This window comes from Ovis canadensis, chromosome 23 (assembly GCF_042477335.2).
Source record: "Ovis canadensis isolate MfBH-ARS-UI-01 breed Bighorn chromosome 23, ARS-UI_OviCan_v2, whole genome shotgun sequence".
In the NCBI taxonomy this organism is placed as follows: Eukaryota; Metazoa; Chordata; class Mammalia; order Artiodactyla; family Bovidae; genus Ovis; species Ovis canadensis.
Genome location: NC_091267.1, coordinates 46,294,630 through 46,309,062, shown reverse-complemented (window position 1 = coordinate 46,309,062; position 14,433 = coordinate 46,294,630). Strand labels below are relative to the sequence as shown.

Here is a 14,433-nt window from a genome sequence, read left to right as displayed (position 1 = left end):
GTGTAGACACTGCACAGTGGGCAGGGCTCTCCTCGGGTGATAGATCTGACCACCTCCTTTCCCTCCAGTCACCATAAAACAGCACATCCTGCACCTGAAACTGGACGCAGATGACAGCTACACGGCCGGACGACACCCCTTCCCGCCGGCCCGCCCGCTGGAGCGTCTGTACATTGGAGGCGTGTCAGGTAACTCCTGTGCTGACTTCTCCTACACCGTGTACCTCGTCAACTCTTAACATGTCCATCTTAACCCAACAAATGCGACGCGCCACCCCCCCGCCCCCCGCCCATGGCTCATCAGCAGGGCACCCGTCGGCTGGACTGTGTAGACAGTGAAGCCCTTTCTCCAGCTTGTGGGGAAACCGATTGCCAGCAACAGACCATTTCCCAGCAGCCCAGGCCCCATGGCTGTGGCTCCCTAATGTCCCAAGCTGACGATTTATTTGCCAACCTCTCTTAAGAGGCCACATGAACCTAGGAGCCTGGTATCATAAAGAAGCAGACTAGGACCTCAGAAACTGGTCTCTCCCCCTCCAGGCACTTAGTTATGGTGAGTTATTAAGCCTCGCGGAGCCAGAATGGGGGAATCAGGCAGGTTGAGATGGAGTCAAGTTCAAGACTGGAAGTTTGCCTGGAAAGAGCCTCGTCAGTCTTCATTGTTTTATGTCCCTCCAGATGGTCTGGTTGTTAATTTTATAGCCTTCCACGACCCATGAAAGAGCACTAGAGCTCAGAGTCGCTGTCTGTTGATTTGGCTGTGGAATCTCCTTTGAAGGATGTGAAGAGTAGCTTTGTGGTTGATTTCTCACAACACGTTGTGTGCTGGGTACCCACTTAAGGCAGGAGATGACGGGGTGGCCTGAGCCCTGGGGTACCTTTTGCTTTAAGAAGGTTGTCTCTCACCCCACTAAGAAAGCATTCCTGCCACTAAATATGAATGATCCATCAAATGCACCTCCTTTTGCTTTCAGGGAATCTGAAAACCCCGAAGCTTCCTGTGTGGACATCCTTTTTTGGCTGCCTGAAGAATATTCAAGTCAACCACATTCCTGTCCCTGTCACTGGAGCCGCAGAAGTTCAAGGGACTGTCAGCCTGAATGGCTGTCCTGACCACTGACTCAGACCCCCTCACACAGCAAGGAAGTTCATCTCCAGAAGCACTAATGACCCAACACCCTTCCCTCTCCCCTCTCAAGGTCGTTCTTAACTTCAGACACCATCCAGATGCCTTTAATAGTAGATCTCACTTTTAATTCCAACCACGTGTACCCATCATTTTGGCATTCAGTGCTGCGTATATATTTTAAATCAAAATCCCGTTTCTTAAAGAGGATCAACAAATTGTTACATGCTCCTGGTAATACCATTTTCCACTAAAAGTTCAGTGTCTTTTAAAGAACATTATTTTCCACTTGTTAAAAAAATAAATATCTTTCAAAGCACTTTAAAACTACAAAATTTTTACATGCGTCAAGATGTTATGATTTCTGGGGTTGAATAAACGCAGTGTGCTCTTTAAGTTATGATGTCTTATTAACATAAAACCATTGGCTTGATGGTCATTATTAATTGTATTAATTCTTTAGCACCTGTTCAGTGTGCTACATACAACACAGTCTTCTACAAATAAGTATCAAACACATGCTAGTGAGGTACTGCGTGTGCTCAGTGTTGGGCCTACAGTCACATATGAGGAGTAATTACTTCTTGAAGGAATATGCAGTCTGACAGAGGAGACACACAATACTCAAAAAATGGTAACAAACCGAATTAATGAACCTGTAACTCCACATACAGTCTGCTACCAACCAAGTCTAGATTATGATTTTCAATTCCTTGTGGGTAAAAACTTTCTAGTAGAGGAGCTGAGATGGATGTACTATATGTACTATAATTAAGCTTTGCATGAGAAGCTAATGGAAGTCAATGGGAAGCGGGAATCAAATTTCATCTACAAAATAATGAAACCATGTGGTAGACCAATACTTCTACCCAGCACCACTCCACTAGCAAAGAAGGCTGTGTAAGCATTTCTGTATCTGCTGTGTCATATTTGCTCACCAGGATTAAAATAGCAATTCTAAAATTCAGATATAATAATCCTATGTGGTATGCTTACAGCTACCTGCCCTCTTCTCGGACACTGAGGCACATTCCCTTCAACCCTGCACTCTTTCATGACCCTCACACTGCAGTTCCACCATATCTATGCAAATATATCACTGCACACTGCAGTTTCTACCCACCATATCTATGCAGACATGAAATATTCTCCTGGAGAGGTAGCAAGGTGCCCATCACAGGGGTATTCGACACAGGCTGGCTGGTAGGCTTTAGGGCTGCTCTGCTGGGTCAGAGGTTGAATGTCATGACCTTAAGTCATATGCTTTCTAAAAAACATTGATTTTCAGATGAAAACTCCCAGTAGGTGATGACTAAGTCTGCGTAAAGAATATCCATTTTACCTGCCGTTAGCTGGTCTACACTAAATGGCTGATTCTCTTTTCTGGGTTCCTGGTGTTGATCTAACTGAATCTGCAAAGTTATTCATTAGTAAATGTATTTTAAAGGAGCAATTGAATCTTCATTAACACCACTGCTTTTCCCTCCATTGTGTAGTAGCTCGAAGAACAGCCGTCCATCCGCATTTGCTGAGTATAATCCCAGCCACCAGAAGGCAACAGAAGGTATCACAGATGGAATTAGAGACCGAAAGCCCTCAGCGTGCCTCTACTCAGATTGTAAATGGGTGTTCTCTGGAAGGAGTGCTACCGGTCCTCACCTGGACCATGATGGGAATGATGTGTAAACTGTGAAGTGCCATTCAGATGCTATTGCTGGGGTGAGAGGCTTAGGGACCAGCAGGATCACTGGTGGTTGACCTGTTCACGATGGGTCCGTGGTTGGTGTCATTTTGATCCAGGTGAATGGGGCCTGTATTGGGGAAAACCAGCTTGAATCTCCCCAGGTAAGTCAACCCAGGGGCATCCAGGGACTAGAGTGATCCTGTGCCTTCATGGTCTGTCTCCTTCACTATCTCCCAGGGCACCTCTTGACCTCATTTCTCAAGACATGGGGTGGCTGGGTTTTGACCACACTCCTGATAACCCCGTGTCAGAGAACAGTGGCCCCGGGCAGGACATGGTGACCTTCCCGCCCTCCCAGAAGGGAAATAACCTCACTTCCCCAGAGACCTTTGACTTAGATCCTCTTTCCTCCTCCCTACCCCACCCAGCGCTGCCCTGCCCAGAACCCCAAACCCTGCCTGCTGCCCTTCCTTACCGCCTCATCCACTCCCCTCTCTTCCAGCTCCCCAGTTCTCTTTTCACTCATTCCAAATTTGGGTGGGTCTGTGCCAGCCCCCGAAAGACCTGATTCTCAGGAATGAGAAAGCCATCATGTAAGTGGAACCATTTTAAAATAACATTATGATATTGAATACAAATGGTATAAATGTTGATCACAGGAAAATTATAGAATTACCCATAATCTTATCACTCAGAATTCTGTTTCTGTTTGGTGATGTATCTGTTACTCAATTTTAAATGCATATTTATTTCCTTGTAAAATTACGATGATACTGTAAATATTATATATATATATATATTTTTTTTTTTTTTTTTTTTAACCACCTAGTGTCTCCCAAGTCTTTGACTGTGGAACATTCCATCAGATGAATTTACCAAAATATATTTGACCAACAGTTATTAAGCAACTGGCTTGTTTCAAATGTTTGCAATTATAGGCAACACCAGGATGAATAAGTCCTGGAATATAAAATTTATTGGTTTTCTTAGGATTAACTCCCAGGTGGCGCTAGTGGTAAAGAACCTGCCTGCCAATGCAGGAGACATAAGAGACACTGGTTTGATCTCTTCCCCAGGGTTGGGAAGATCCCCTAGAGGAGGGCACGGCAACCCACTCCAGCATTCTTGTTTGGAGAATTGCCATGGACAGAGGAGCCTGATGGGCTACAGTCCATGGGGATGCAAAAAAGTCAGACACGACTTAGCACACATGCAGGATAAATTCTTAGAAGTAAAAATCAAAGGATATGAGCCTTCTTGTTATTAGCTATTACCAAATTGCTTTCTAAAAGTTTTCATCCCCATACATCCAAATCTTTCTTTAACTGACTTTAGCCCCATGCGTGCATGCTCAATTGAGTCTGACTTTCTGCATTTCCATGGCCCGAAGCCCACCAGGCTCGTCTGTCCATGGGATTATTCTGGCAAGAATACTGCAGTGGGTTGCCATTTCCTCCTCCAGGGGATCTTCCCAACCCAGGGATCAAACCCTCGTCCCCTGCATTGGCAGGCAGATTCTTTACCACTGAGCCACCTGTGAAGCCCGACAGTAGCCCCTGACATCACTAAATATAAACTCACCAAGATCAGCTCATGGTTTTCAAGACAGGGAGCAGCAGTTGGACTAAGTTAGTTCACAGAGACCTTCCATGCTCCAGGCTCATTTGAGCCAAATGCACACCACCTGGAAATGAAGGAGCAGCTGATGGGCTCTGATGTGTGATGCCACAAAATGCCGTAAGGAATCGAGCAGTTCCTGTGTTTCTAGAAAGGAGCCAGGTACTTCTTGGAGGCTTGAAGAGAGGACTCTGCTCCCTGAGCAGTGGCTAAACCTCAGTCATAGGTTTTTTCTGGCAGCTTCTTCCTCCTCCACCTTGTAAGTTATTTTTTCATTTGTTTGGTTTTAAATCACATCATTGCTTTATTTCATGTATTTAGTTCTCTCCTTATTTAAATTTATTTTTAAATTGGAGGAAAATTGCTTTACAGTGTTGCTTTGGTTTCTGCTGTACAGCAACATGAATCAGCTCTAAGTATACGTATGCTCCCTCCGTCTCCAGCCCCCCTCCCCCTACCTCACCCCTCTAGGTTGTCACAGAGTTCCAGGCTGGACTGTGAGTGTTACATAGCAGCTTCCCATTAGTTCTCTATCTTACATATGATGTCTGTCTTATAAGTTTGCTTTCTTTGTGATTGAAGTTTTCCATAAGGATTTGCTCAAGCAAAACTTAAGGGCAAAAGTTCAAGTCCTCATCGCCCTGCCCTACCTGCCATAGAAGTCTAATTACCAGGAGTGATCATGGTAATAACAGTGGCAGGCAACAGGCGTGTCATGTTTCCAGGTTTTTAATTTGCTAAACAAGAGAATTTCTCTGCATAAAAATTCTAGCATAATGTCTGCATGCCTTTGTATGGAAAGTGGAAGTGATAGTGTTAGTCACTAAGCTGTGTCTGATTCTTTGTGATCCCATGGACTGTATGTAGCCTGCTAGACTTCTCAGATTGAAATTCTTCAGGCAAGAATACTGGAGTGGGTTGTCATTTCCTTCTCCAGGGGATCTTCCTGACCCAGGGATCGAACCCAGGTCTCCTGCATTGCAGGCAGATTCTTTACCATCTGAGCAACCAGGGAAACCCTTTGTAAGGAAGGCAGAAATAAAATTGGAATAGCCCTGTAAATCATTATCAGAGTGAGAAATAATTATTCTCCCAGAGTCAAGGGCAAGGTCCTGAGATGAATACTATTTACTGAATATGCTTTCTCTTCCTTTGCTCATAAAGACTTCTCCGACCCCAGACTGCAGAGTGTACCTTTCCACTGCCAGAAGGGTTTATTCCCCATAAATTTGAATGTGGGGTTTGTTTTGCTCGACACCGAGTCCATGATAAAATGAGATTGGAGGGTTTGGGGCCGAGGGGAAAGGCCAGAACTTGCAGTCTTCATGAGCCTCGGTGATGGCACAGCAAACCCTGAGTAAGCCATCTCTGGCTCAAAAGGCTTTTGCTAATTAATCAGTAATGCATTTCATACTCAGGGAGCATACATTCCTGGACAGTTACAGTGGAGCTGGGAGTCTGCTGATGTGCCTTGGCGTGTGGTCCATTCCCAAGGCAAATCTCTGTAGGAATTTACTATTCCTGCAGGAAATATGCTTCCTCAGAAATAAAGTGTGTATTCTGGGAAATAAATGACTACATTACCTAGCATTCAACTGCAGTGCTGGCAACAAAACAGGATCCTTCATGTCCTGTTTTTACAGTGTCTTTGCTGAAGGGGAAGCCCTGAGAGGGAATAAAGTGTCTCGTGGGATTTCAGGGCTGTTTATCGGCCCAGAAAGCCCAGCTGCCGCTGTGATGGCTCCTGACAGGCCGGGACCCCAGAGGGTGTGTCTCCTGCCCCACTGTTACCCGTCATCCATCTCGTACCCCTTCCCCTCCATGAGAACAAAGCCCCTCGGGAAAGCACCCCCAGGAGAAACCTTTGCCCTTGGAAGTCACTTGGCTCAGAGCCACTTCTTATTCCCTTGATCTTGTCATCTCAGTTGCATTTCAAGCACGCATGCTTTCTGTCGTATGGTTTCGAATATACTAGAAGTTCAAGAGACGTAACAAAAAGTTACGTCTTTTACTTCAGATGTCTTCTCTGAGAGTTACCTGAGATGATGGATGTAAAACTGTTATGAGACTGTCATTGTTAATTTTACCACTGTTAAGAACACTATAAAACACAGAGCAGAGGTATCCCATGTTGGGTACTTTGTTATGGCTTTAGTTACTCTGCGAAAGGAATTCCAGTGTCCGAAAGTATGAAAGCTGGGGTGCCTCTGAGAAAGCGTTGACCCTGAGTGGGGTGATGGTACCTCACTGCATCCATACCTCCCTGAAAACCCCATTTCTTATGCCCCAACTTGGACAAGTGTCTCCTGCCTTTAGCCTTTACCTTAATCAGCTGGAGTCTCTAATAAAACACCGCAGACAGAAGTGTATTTTCTTGTGGTTCTGGAGGCTAGAATTCTATGATCAGGGTTCTTACCTCTTTAGTTTCTGGTTAGAGATCTTCCTGGCTTTACGTGGGAATTTTCTTGCTGTGTCTTCATGTGGCCCTTCCTTGGGGTGTGGTGGGGAAGGCAGAGAGCCCTTTGGTGTCTCTTCTTATAAGATTAATCCTCTCTGATCAGGGCCCCACTCATTTTTTTAAAATCTTTTATTTATTTATTTGCCTGCATTGGGTTGCTAGTTGTGGCATGGAGCATCTTTAGTTGTGGCATATGAACTCTTAATTGTGGCACCTCAGATCTAGTTCCCTGACCATAGACTGAACCTGGTCGCTCTTCACTGGGAGTGTGAAGTCTTAGCCGCTGGACTACCAGAGAAGTCCCTATTATAACCTCAACAACCCTAATTTTACCTCCATAAAGGCAGTGTTTCCAAATACAATTTTATTGGAGGTTCAGTCTCCAACGTGGATTTTGACAGCCAGGCAAACATTCAGTCCATAACAACCTTCAATAGATATTTTACCCCTGGTGACTGAGGCCCACGTGGTTTCCCTGTGCAGGGACCAGAGAAGCCGTTTAAAATCCTCTTTTCTTCAAGATATGTCATCACCTGCCCCCACCCCCAGAAAATTCAAGAGCAATGAGGGGATATCCAAGGTTACATCAAACTCCCAGAGACCTGGAGATGACTCCCTTGCTGTGCTCAATCTCTCTTTGAGAGCTAACGACCCCGCTCAACCAGATGCCCTGACACTTGAACCACAGTTATGATCCCATGGCAGCACCGGCATGGGAGAATGTTAACTGGACTCACAGAAACTCAGCTCTGCCCTCCGCTTCATGCCTAAAGCAAAATGATAATTTTTTAACGCGTTTGGAGAAATCCAGTCTTGGGAGAAATGAGAGGTCAAGAGCTCACTCATGGGAATGAGGTATAACAAGTGATTGGTTTTGCCTTGATCTCAGATGTTGCTCGGATGTCCCCACTTTTGCTCAGCCAGTACAGCGCTGCTTTTTCAATAGGTAATCGGCAGGCAATATGCTTAGCTAGCCAGCGTCGCTTACCTAGTGGCTCAGACAGTAAAGAATCTGCCTGCCAATGCAGGAGACATGGGTTCGATACCTGCATCAGGAAGATCCCCTGGAGAAGAAAAAAGAAACCCACTCCAGTATTCTTGCCTGAGAAATCCCAAGGACAGAGAAGCCTGGTGGACTGCAGTCCATAGGGTCACAAAGAGTTGGACTTGACTGAGCAACTGAACAATAACAAAGCCAAAATCACAGACCTACTTCTCAGAAGATGACAAGATTATAAAAGAATCATGAATAAAGGTGAACCCCCTGCTCTGGAGATTCTGATTCTCTAGGTAGGGTCAGGGTCTAGAAATCTAGATTTTTAATAAACACACCAGGTGATTCTCATAATCAGGCAAATGTGGGAAATACATTGTTACAGAGCAAATACTTTTATTAAACAGGACATCACATTTCATTCCCTCTTAGGTCTGCCTAGAAGATGATCCTGTTGCTAGCATCCAAACCAGTTATTGCTCTGACAGAGAATCTGCATTAGATGTTATGGGGAGGGAGGTGGGAGGGGGGTTCATGTTTGGGAATGCATGTAAGAATTAAAGATTTTAAAATTTAAAAATAATAATAAAAATTAAATAAATAAATAAATAAATAAATAAATAAATAAGGGTAGGTGTAGCCTTAGGATAGATGCTGAGTAGCAGAAACCTCCTGAGCTGTTACAGCTGCGGAGAAAACCAGCTGAATAAAGCCAGCTGCTTCTGACCTTGTAGCAGTTGGCTCCACGGTTGGTTACCTAGCACAGGTTGGAGTTGAAGCTTTGGGGATATCACTCCTAGGGCCTGTCTCACCCACTACCATTGACAGCACCTTTTCACCTCTAGTCTCTTCTCACCTTTGACGCTTACCCCAGGCTGACCCTCCCTATGGTTCAGGGGAGGGGAGGCTGACCCCTTGCCTCCCTCTGACCTTGACTATGTCTTGCTACCTACTGTGGGTATTCTTTGCAAAGCAGTTGCCCAGTTGCTACAGCTGTTGCACATTAAAGCCTCCGCTTTTAAATCAGAGACTTGAAAGGGTGTAACCAGCGAGCTCATAGGATCTACCACCTCGGCATCACCTGAGATGCGGGCTGTGGGATGGAGTCAATTGAGGAGGGGACGGCTGCGCAGCCAACCTCCCTGGTTTCCCTTTGCTGAGCCTGATGTCCCACCGGTGACCATAGGGGGCACTGTGCGGCGTTATTAACCACGCCTCCCTGACGCTTCCAGATTTCACAAGGAGTCGCGGAGCAAGCAAGGTGCATGGGGCTGGTGCCCAGTCCGAGCTTGCTTGTCAGTAGTTTTGGCCACAAGAGGTTAGTCTTTGGTGAGGGAGGGACCACAGGGAGGAGCTGCAGTGGGGGCTGCAGTAGCTGAGGATCCAAATCCAGGGGCCGATGGGCCGGGGCGTGATGATTGAAACTGAAGGGTCCATAAGGCAGAGAGTCCTTCGAGCATCTTCTCCGGCATCTGTTGGAGCGTACTCATTTTGTTTGTTGTTCAGTCGCTCAGTCGTGTTCAACTCTTTGCGACCCCATGGACTGCAGCACTCCAGGCTTCCCTGTCCATCACCAACTCCCAGAGCCTGCTCAAACTCATGTCCATCGAGTCGATGATGCCATCTAACCATCTCATCCTCTGTCGTCCCCTTCTCTTCCTGCCTTCAATCTTTCCCTACTGTTTATATTCTGTTGTTGAGTTCTCACTAAGATCGCAACAACTAATGGGTCCCTTTGAGTTTCATGCCGCCTACAGACGTAGGAGATGTAGAAGGAAGAATGTATGTTGTGAGCTAGCTGAAGGGCTGGAGGCCTGGCCCTGGTTCTGATTGGAGCTGTCGTCTTTGGCAGGTTTTCTCACCCCGGAGGGGAAAAAAAAAAGCCCAACATTGTCTGGCCCACCTGTTGTTCTCTAGTCACTAAGTCTGTGTCTGACTCTTGTGCCATCTCATGGACTGTAGCCCACCAGGCTCCTCTGTCCATGGGATTTTCCAGGCAAGAATACTGGAGCAGGTTGCCAATTCCTTCTCCAGGGGATCTTCCCCACCCAGGGATCAAACGTGTGTCTCCTGCATTGGCAATCGTGTTCTTTACCACTGAGCCACCAGGGAAGCCCAGCCCACCTGTAGCATTAAGGAACAAAGGCAAAAGACTCCTTGAGGCACCAGCATGCTTTAGCTAGGTCAAAGTCAAAGCCCTGCCTGGTACAGAAGAGGGTGCGTTAGCCTGGACTGCTGTCTGTGCTCTGTACACTGAGGGTCCCACCACAGCCCCAGAGGAGGCTTGGTGAAGTCTGGAGAAGGGAGGCATTCTGACCTCATCTCTTTTGAAAACAACTGACTGTGAGTGCATTCACCCCATCTTGCAGACCCGAAAGGCTCAGAAAGCTTAAGAGATTTGCCACAAGTTCAAAGCCAAGTCCTGGGTTATATAATGGTGACAAAAAGTGGAAAGACCAAGTTGGAGGGTACCTGAAGGGTAGTAACAGTGTGACATCTCTCTGCATCTCTGAACCTGACCTGCTGCTGACCTTGGATGGGGAGAAGCTAGGGTTGCAGAGAAAGATGACTGCTTCCAGAGTCAGCTGAGAGGGGAATGTTTCAAGTCCTAGTTACCCACTGTTATTGCGCTGTCAGTTGTTCCACAAATCCAAGAGCTAACATCCCTTTGCTCTGAAGACACTGCAGAATAATTACAAGCTGGGTGAACCCCCGAGGTCGAAGGAAAGGAAAAATAAAACTAATTACTACCCAGGGCAGGCATTCTCTGGCCTCAGACTTTAATTTTTTTCTTTTGGTATTTTCATTTACACACTCACAAAAATGGAGATAAATCTAAAATAAAAGCAAAACCTGGTTGCATAGTAAGAAAATGAGAGACATCCTGAAGTTTGTTTGTCCTGTTTCCTTCCAGTAAATTCTTTTATGTAAATTGCTTCCTCCCTGTGCCTCAGGCATAATAAATACTCACTGAAGGAAGGAAAGAAAGAAAAAGCACAAGTGGGAGATGAATTACAGTGAAGAGATTTCCCAACCTCACTCTCCTTAGCATCGTCTATTTTACTACTAAAGGTTAGGGGGGAATCTGGAGAAGGCAATGGCACCCCACTCCAGTACGCTTGCCGGGAAAATCCCATGGACGGAGGAGCCTGGTGGGCTGCAGTCCATGGGATCGCAAAGAGTCGGACACAACTGAGCGACTTCACTTTCAATTTTCACTTTCATGCATTGGAGAAGGAAATGGCAACCCACTCCAGTGTTCTTGCCTGGAGAATCCCAGGAACGGGGGAGCCTGGTGGGCTGCCGTCTATGGGGTTGCACAGAGTTGGACACGACTGAAGCGACTTAGCAGCAGCAGAGGGAAATCAGTCAAGGGAAGAATTTCAGAGATGACTTGGCAGCTCATCTATTTGGTGAAAACTGAAGGAACCTCTTCCCTGGTGGCTCAGGTGGTAAAGAATTCATCTGTAATGCAGGAGACCTGGGTTCAGTCCCTGGGTCAGAAAGAGCCCCTGGAGAAGGAAATGGCAGCCCACTCCAGTGTTCTTGCCTGGAGAATCCCATGGACAGAGGAACCTGGCAGGCTGTAGTCCATGGGGTCACAAGAGTCGGACATGACTTAGCAACTAAACCAGAAAATCACCAGTATTCTTGCCTGGAGAATTTCATGGACAGAGGAGCCTGGCAGGCTACAGTCCGTGCTGTCACAAAGAGTCAAATATAACTGAGCACAGCAAAAACAACAGGTATTATTACTCCATTTAGCAGAGGAGTAAACTGAAATTCAGAGAGTATGTCTCAAGGTTATGTCCAGTCCTCATAGAATGATGATGACCACATTATGTGAACCAAGTGTTTCTGATGACCTCAGGGAGGTAGGGGCCTGCTGACCCTGGAGGGGCTGCCCGCTCCCAGAGACAGCTGACTCCTAGAGAGAGTGGAGCACTCAGCAGTGGGCACGTGCCTGTCATGTGCTAACAAAACAAGCCAGAGCCCACCACCTTCTCTGTGGCTCTCACACACAGGGCCCTTTTCCCTTACCATGATCACCTTGGGGCCAGTCACCATGCACCTGGAGACAGTCCCATGCCCCAGAGTCACTGAAATTATTCAAGCTAGCCCATCCTCACCCTGCCTACCCTGCCTCTCCCAATCTTCTGCAGAGACCACAGGGCAGGGCGGGTCCTTGCCCACATTGTTCTCTTCTTCTTCTGCTTCCTGACCGACCTGGAATCTTCCCCGTGTGGCTCCCCAGTATCATGGGGTGTCCTCTCCTACTGCTATCCGTGAGTATAAATAACAAGTTCTGTTTTCAGTGGCAATTATCTCCTGCTGGTCTCATCTGCATAATAATAGCTACATTTTTTTGGTTTTGTTTTTTCCACTAAGCAATATTTGAAAGTATAGTTGAATTACAGTGTTGCGTTAATTATTGCTATACAGCAAAGTGACTCAGTTATGCTGCTAAGTCGCTTCAGTCATGTCCAACTCTGTGCGACCCCATAAACAGCAGCCCACCAGGCTCCCCCGTCCCTGGGATTCTCTAGGCAAGAACACTGGAGTGGACTGCCATTTCCTTCTCCAATGCAGGAAAGTGAAAAGGGAAAGTGAAGTCCCTCAGTCGTGTCTGACTCTGCGACCCCATGGACTGCAGCCTACCAGGCTCCTCTGTCCATGGGATTTTTCCAGGCAAGAGTACTGGAGTGGGGTGCCATCACCTTCTCTGACTCAGTTATACATACATATATATGTTCTTTTTCATATTCTTATCCATTATGGTCTATCACAGGATATTGAATATCGTTCCCTGTGCTATGTACTAGGACCTTGCTGTTTACCCATCCTATATACACTTGTTTGCATCTGCTAATCCCAAACTCTCAGCCCATTCCTCTCCCACCCACTCGCCCTTGGCAACCACAAGTCTGTTCTCCATGTCTGTTTCTGCTTCATAGATACGTTCACTTGTGTCGTATTTTAGATTTCACATGTAAGTGATATATAGTAGTTGTCTATCTCTTTCTGACTTATTCACTTAGTATGATGACCTCTAGCTGCATCCACGTTGCTGCAAATGGCATTATTTTGTTCTTTTTTGTAGTATTCCATTGTATGTATCTATGATATCTCTCTGCATTCATCTGTCGATGGACATTTAGATGGTTTCCGTGTCTTGGCTATTATAAATAGTGCTGCTGTGAATACAGGGGTGCATATATCTTTTAAAATTGTAGTTCTGTCTGGATATATGCCCAGGAGTGGGATTGCTGGATCATATGGTAATTCTGTTTTCAGTTTTCTCAGGAACCTCCACACTGTTCTGCATAGTGGCTCTATCAGTTTACCTTCCCATCAACAGTGTAGGAGGGCTCCCTTTTCTCCACACCCTCTCCACCATTTGTTTTCTGTAAACTTTTTACCGATGGCCATTCTTACCGGTGTGAGGTGGTATCTCATTATAGTTTTTATTTATATTTCTCTAATAATTAGCAATGTTGAGAATCTTTTCATGTGCCACCATGTTTCTTCTGTGGATAAATGTCTCCAGGTCCTCAGCCCATTTTTTGATTGGATTGTTTGCTTTTTTTGTTGTTGTGTAGGAGCTATTTATGTATTTTGGAAATTAATTCCTTGTCGGTCACATTGTTTGCAAATACTTTTCCCCATCCTGTGGGTTGTCTTTTTGTTTATGGTTTGTTTTTGTTTATGTTTGTTTGTTTATGGTTTCCTTTGCTGTGCAACAGCTTGTAAGTTTGATTAGGTCCCGTTTATTTTTATTTCTATTGCCTTGGGAGACTGACCAAATATTGGTATGATTTATGTCAGAGAATGTTTTGCCTGCATTCTCTTCCAGGTGTTTCATGGTGTCATGTCTTATGTTGACATCTTAAAGCCATTTTTGAGTTTATCTTTGATTATAGTGAGAGGGTGTGTTCTGGCTTCACTGATTTACATGGGACTGTCCAGCTTTCCCAACACTACTAGCTGAAGAAAACCTGTGTTTTAATACACACATCCAGGGTTATCCCTGCATTAACTTGCCTCAAGAACAAGGAAATAGGAGGGAAACATTGTATCTTGTGTATGACTAGTAGGTACTGCTATTCTCAAAGAGAAATGATAGCCTTCCAGAGTGTATCTCAAAGGCATGAAGAACCACTGCTAATGTCACCCTGCAGCCCTCTCCAGCCCCAGACAGCAGCCATCTGTTTCCTGCTTTGTTGGTGATGGGGAAAGGGAGTGTCAGAATATCTGGGGAACCCCAATTTGCACATGCATCCGAGGGCGGAGGGGGAGTGTAGAAAAGACAGTGAACTCTGCCCTAAAACAGAGTCATACTTCCCAGGTGATGGGTATCCATTCTTCCTGAAAGGCTTCTTCCAGAAGCTTTTAAATGAGGGGGCTTCTCAGGTGGTGCAGCAGTAAAGATTCCGCCTGCCAATGCAGGAGACACGGGTTTGATCCCTGAGTTGGGAAGATCCCCTGGAGGAGGGCATGGCAACACACTCCAGTATTTTTGCCCGGAGAATCCGGTGGACAGAGGAGCATTGTGGG

General features: G+C 45.9%; 1 protein-coding gene across 5 annotated transcripts in view; it reads left to right on the top strand.

Annotated features, from left to right (window-relative positions):
* Nucleotides 1-1,521, top strand: part of LAMA3 (laminin subunit alpha 3) — a 253,721-nt gene extending 252,200 nt beyond the window's left edge. For all 5 annotated transcript variants that reach the window (XM_069569260.1, XM_069569259.1, XM_069569261.1 and 2 more), the window contains 2 exons: nucleotides 69-188; nucleotides 974-1,521. In XM_069569260.1, the coding sequence (XP_069425361.1) occupies nucleotides 69-188; nucleotides 974-1,119 (266 nt within the window). In that variant the 3' untranslated portion in view covers nucleotides 1,120-1,521. The remainder of the gene's footprint in view (nucleotides 1-68; nucleotides 189-973) is intronic.
* The last annotated feature ends 12,912 nt before the right edge of the window (nucleotides 1,522-14,433 follow it).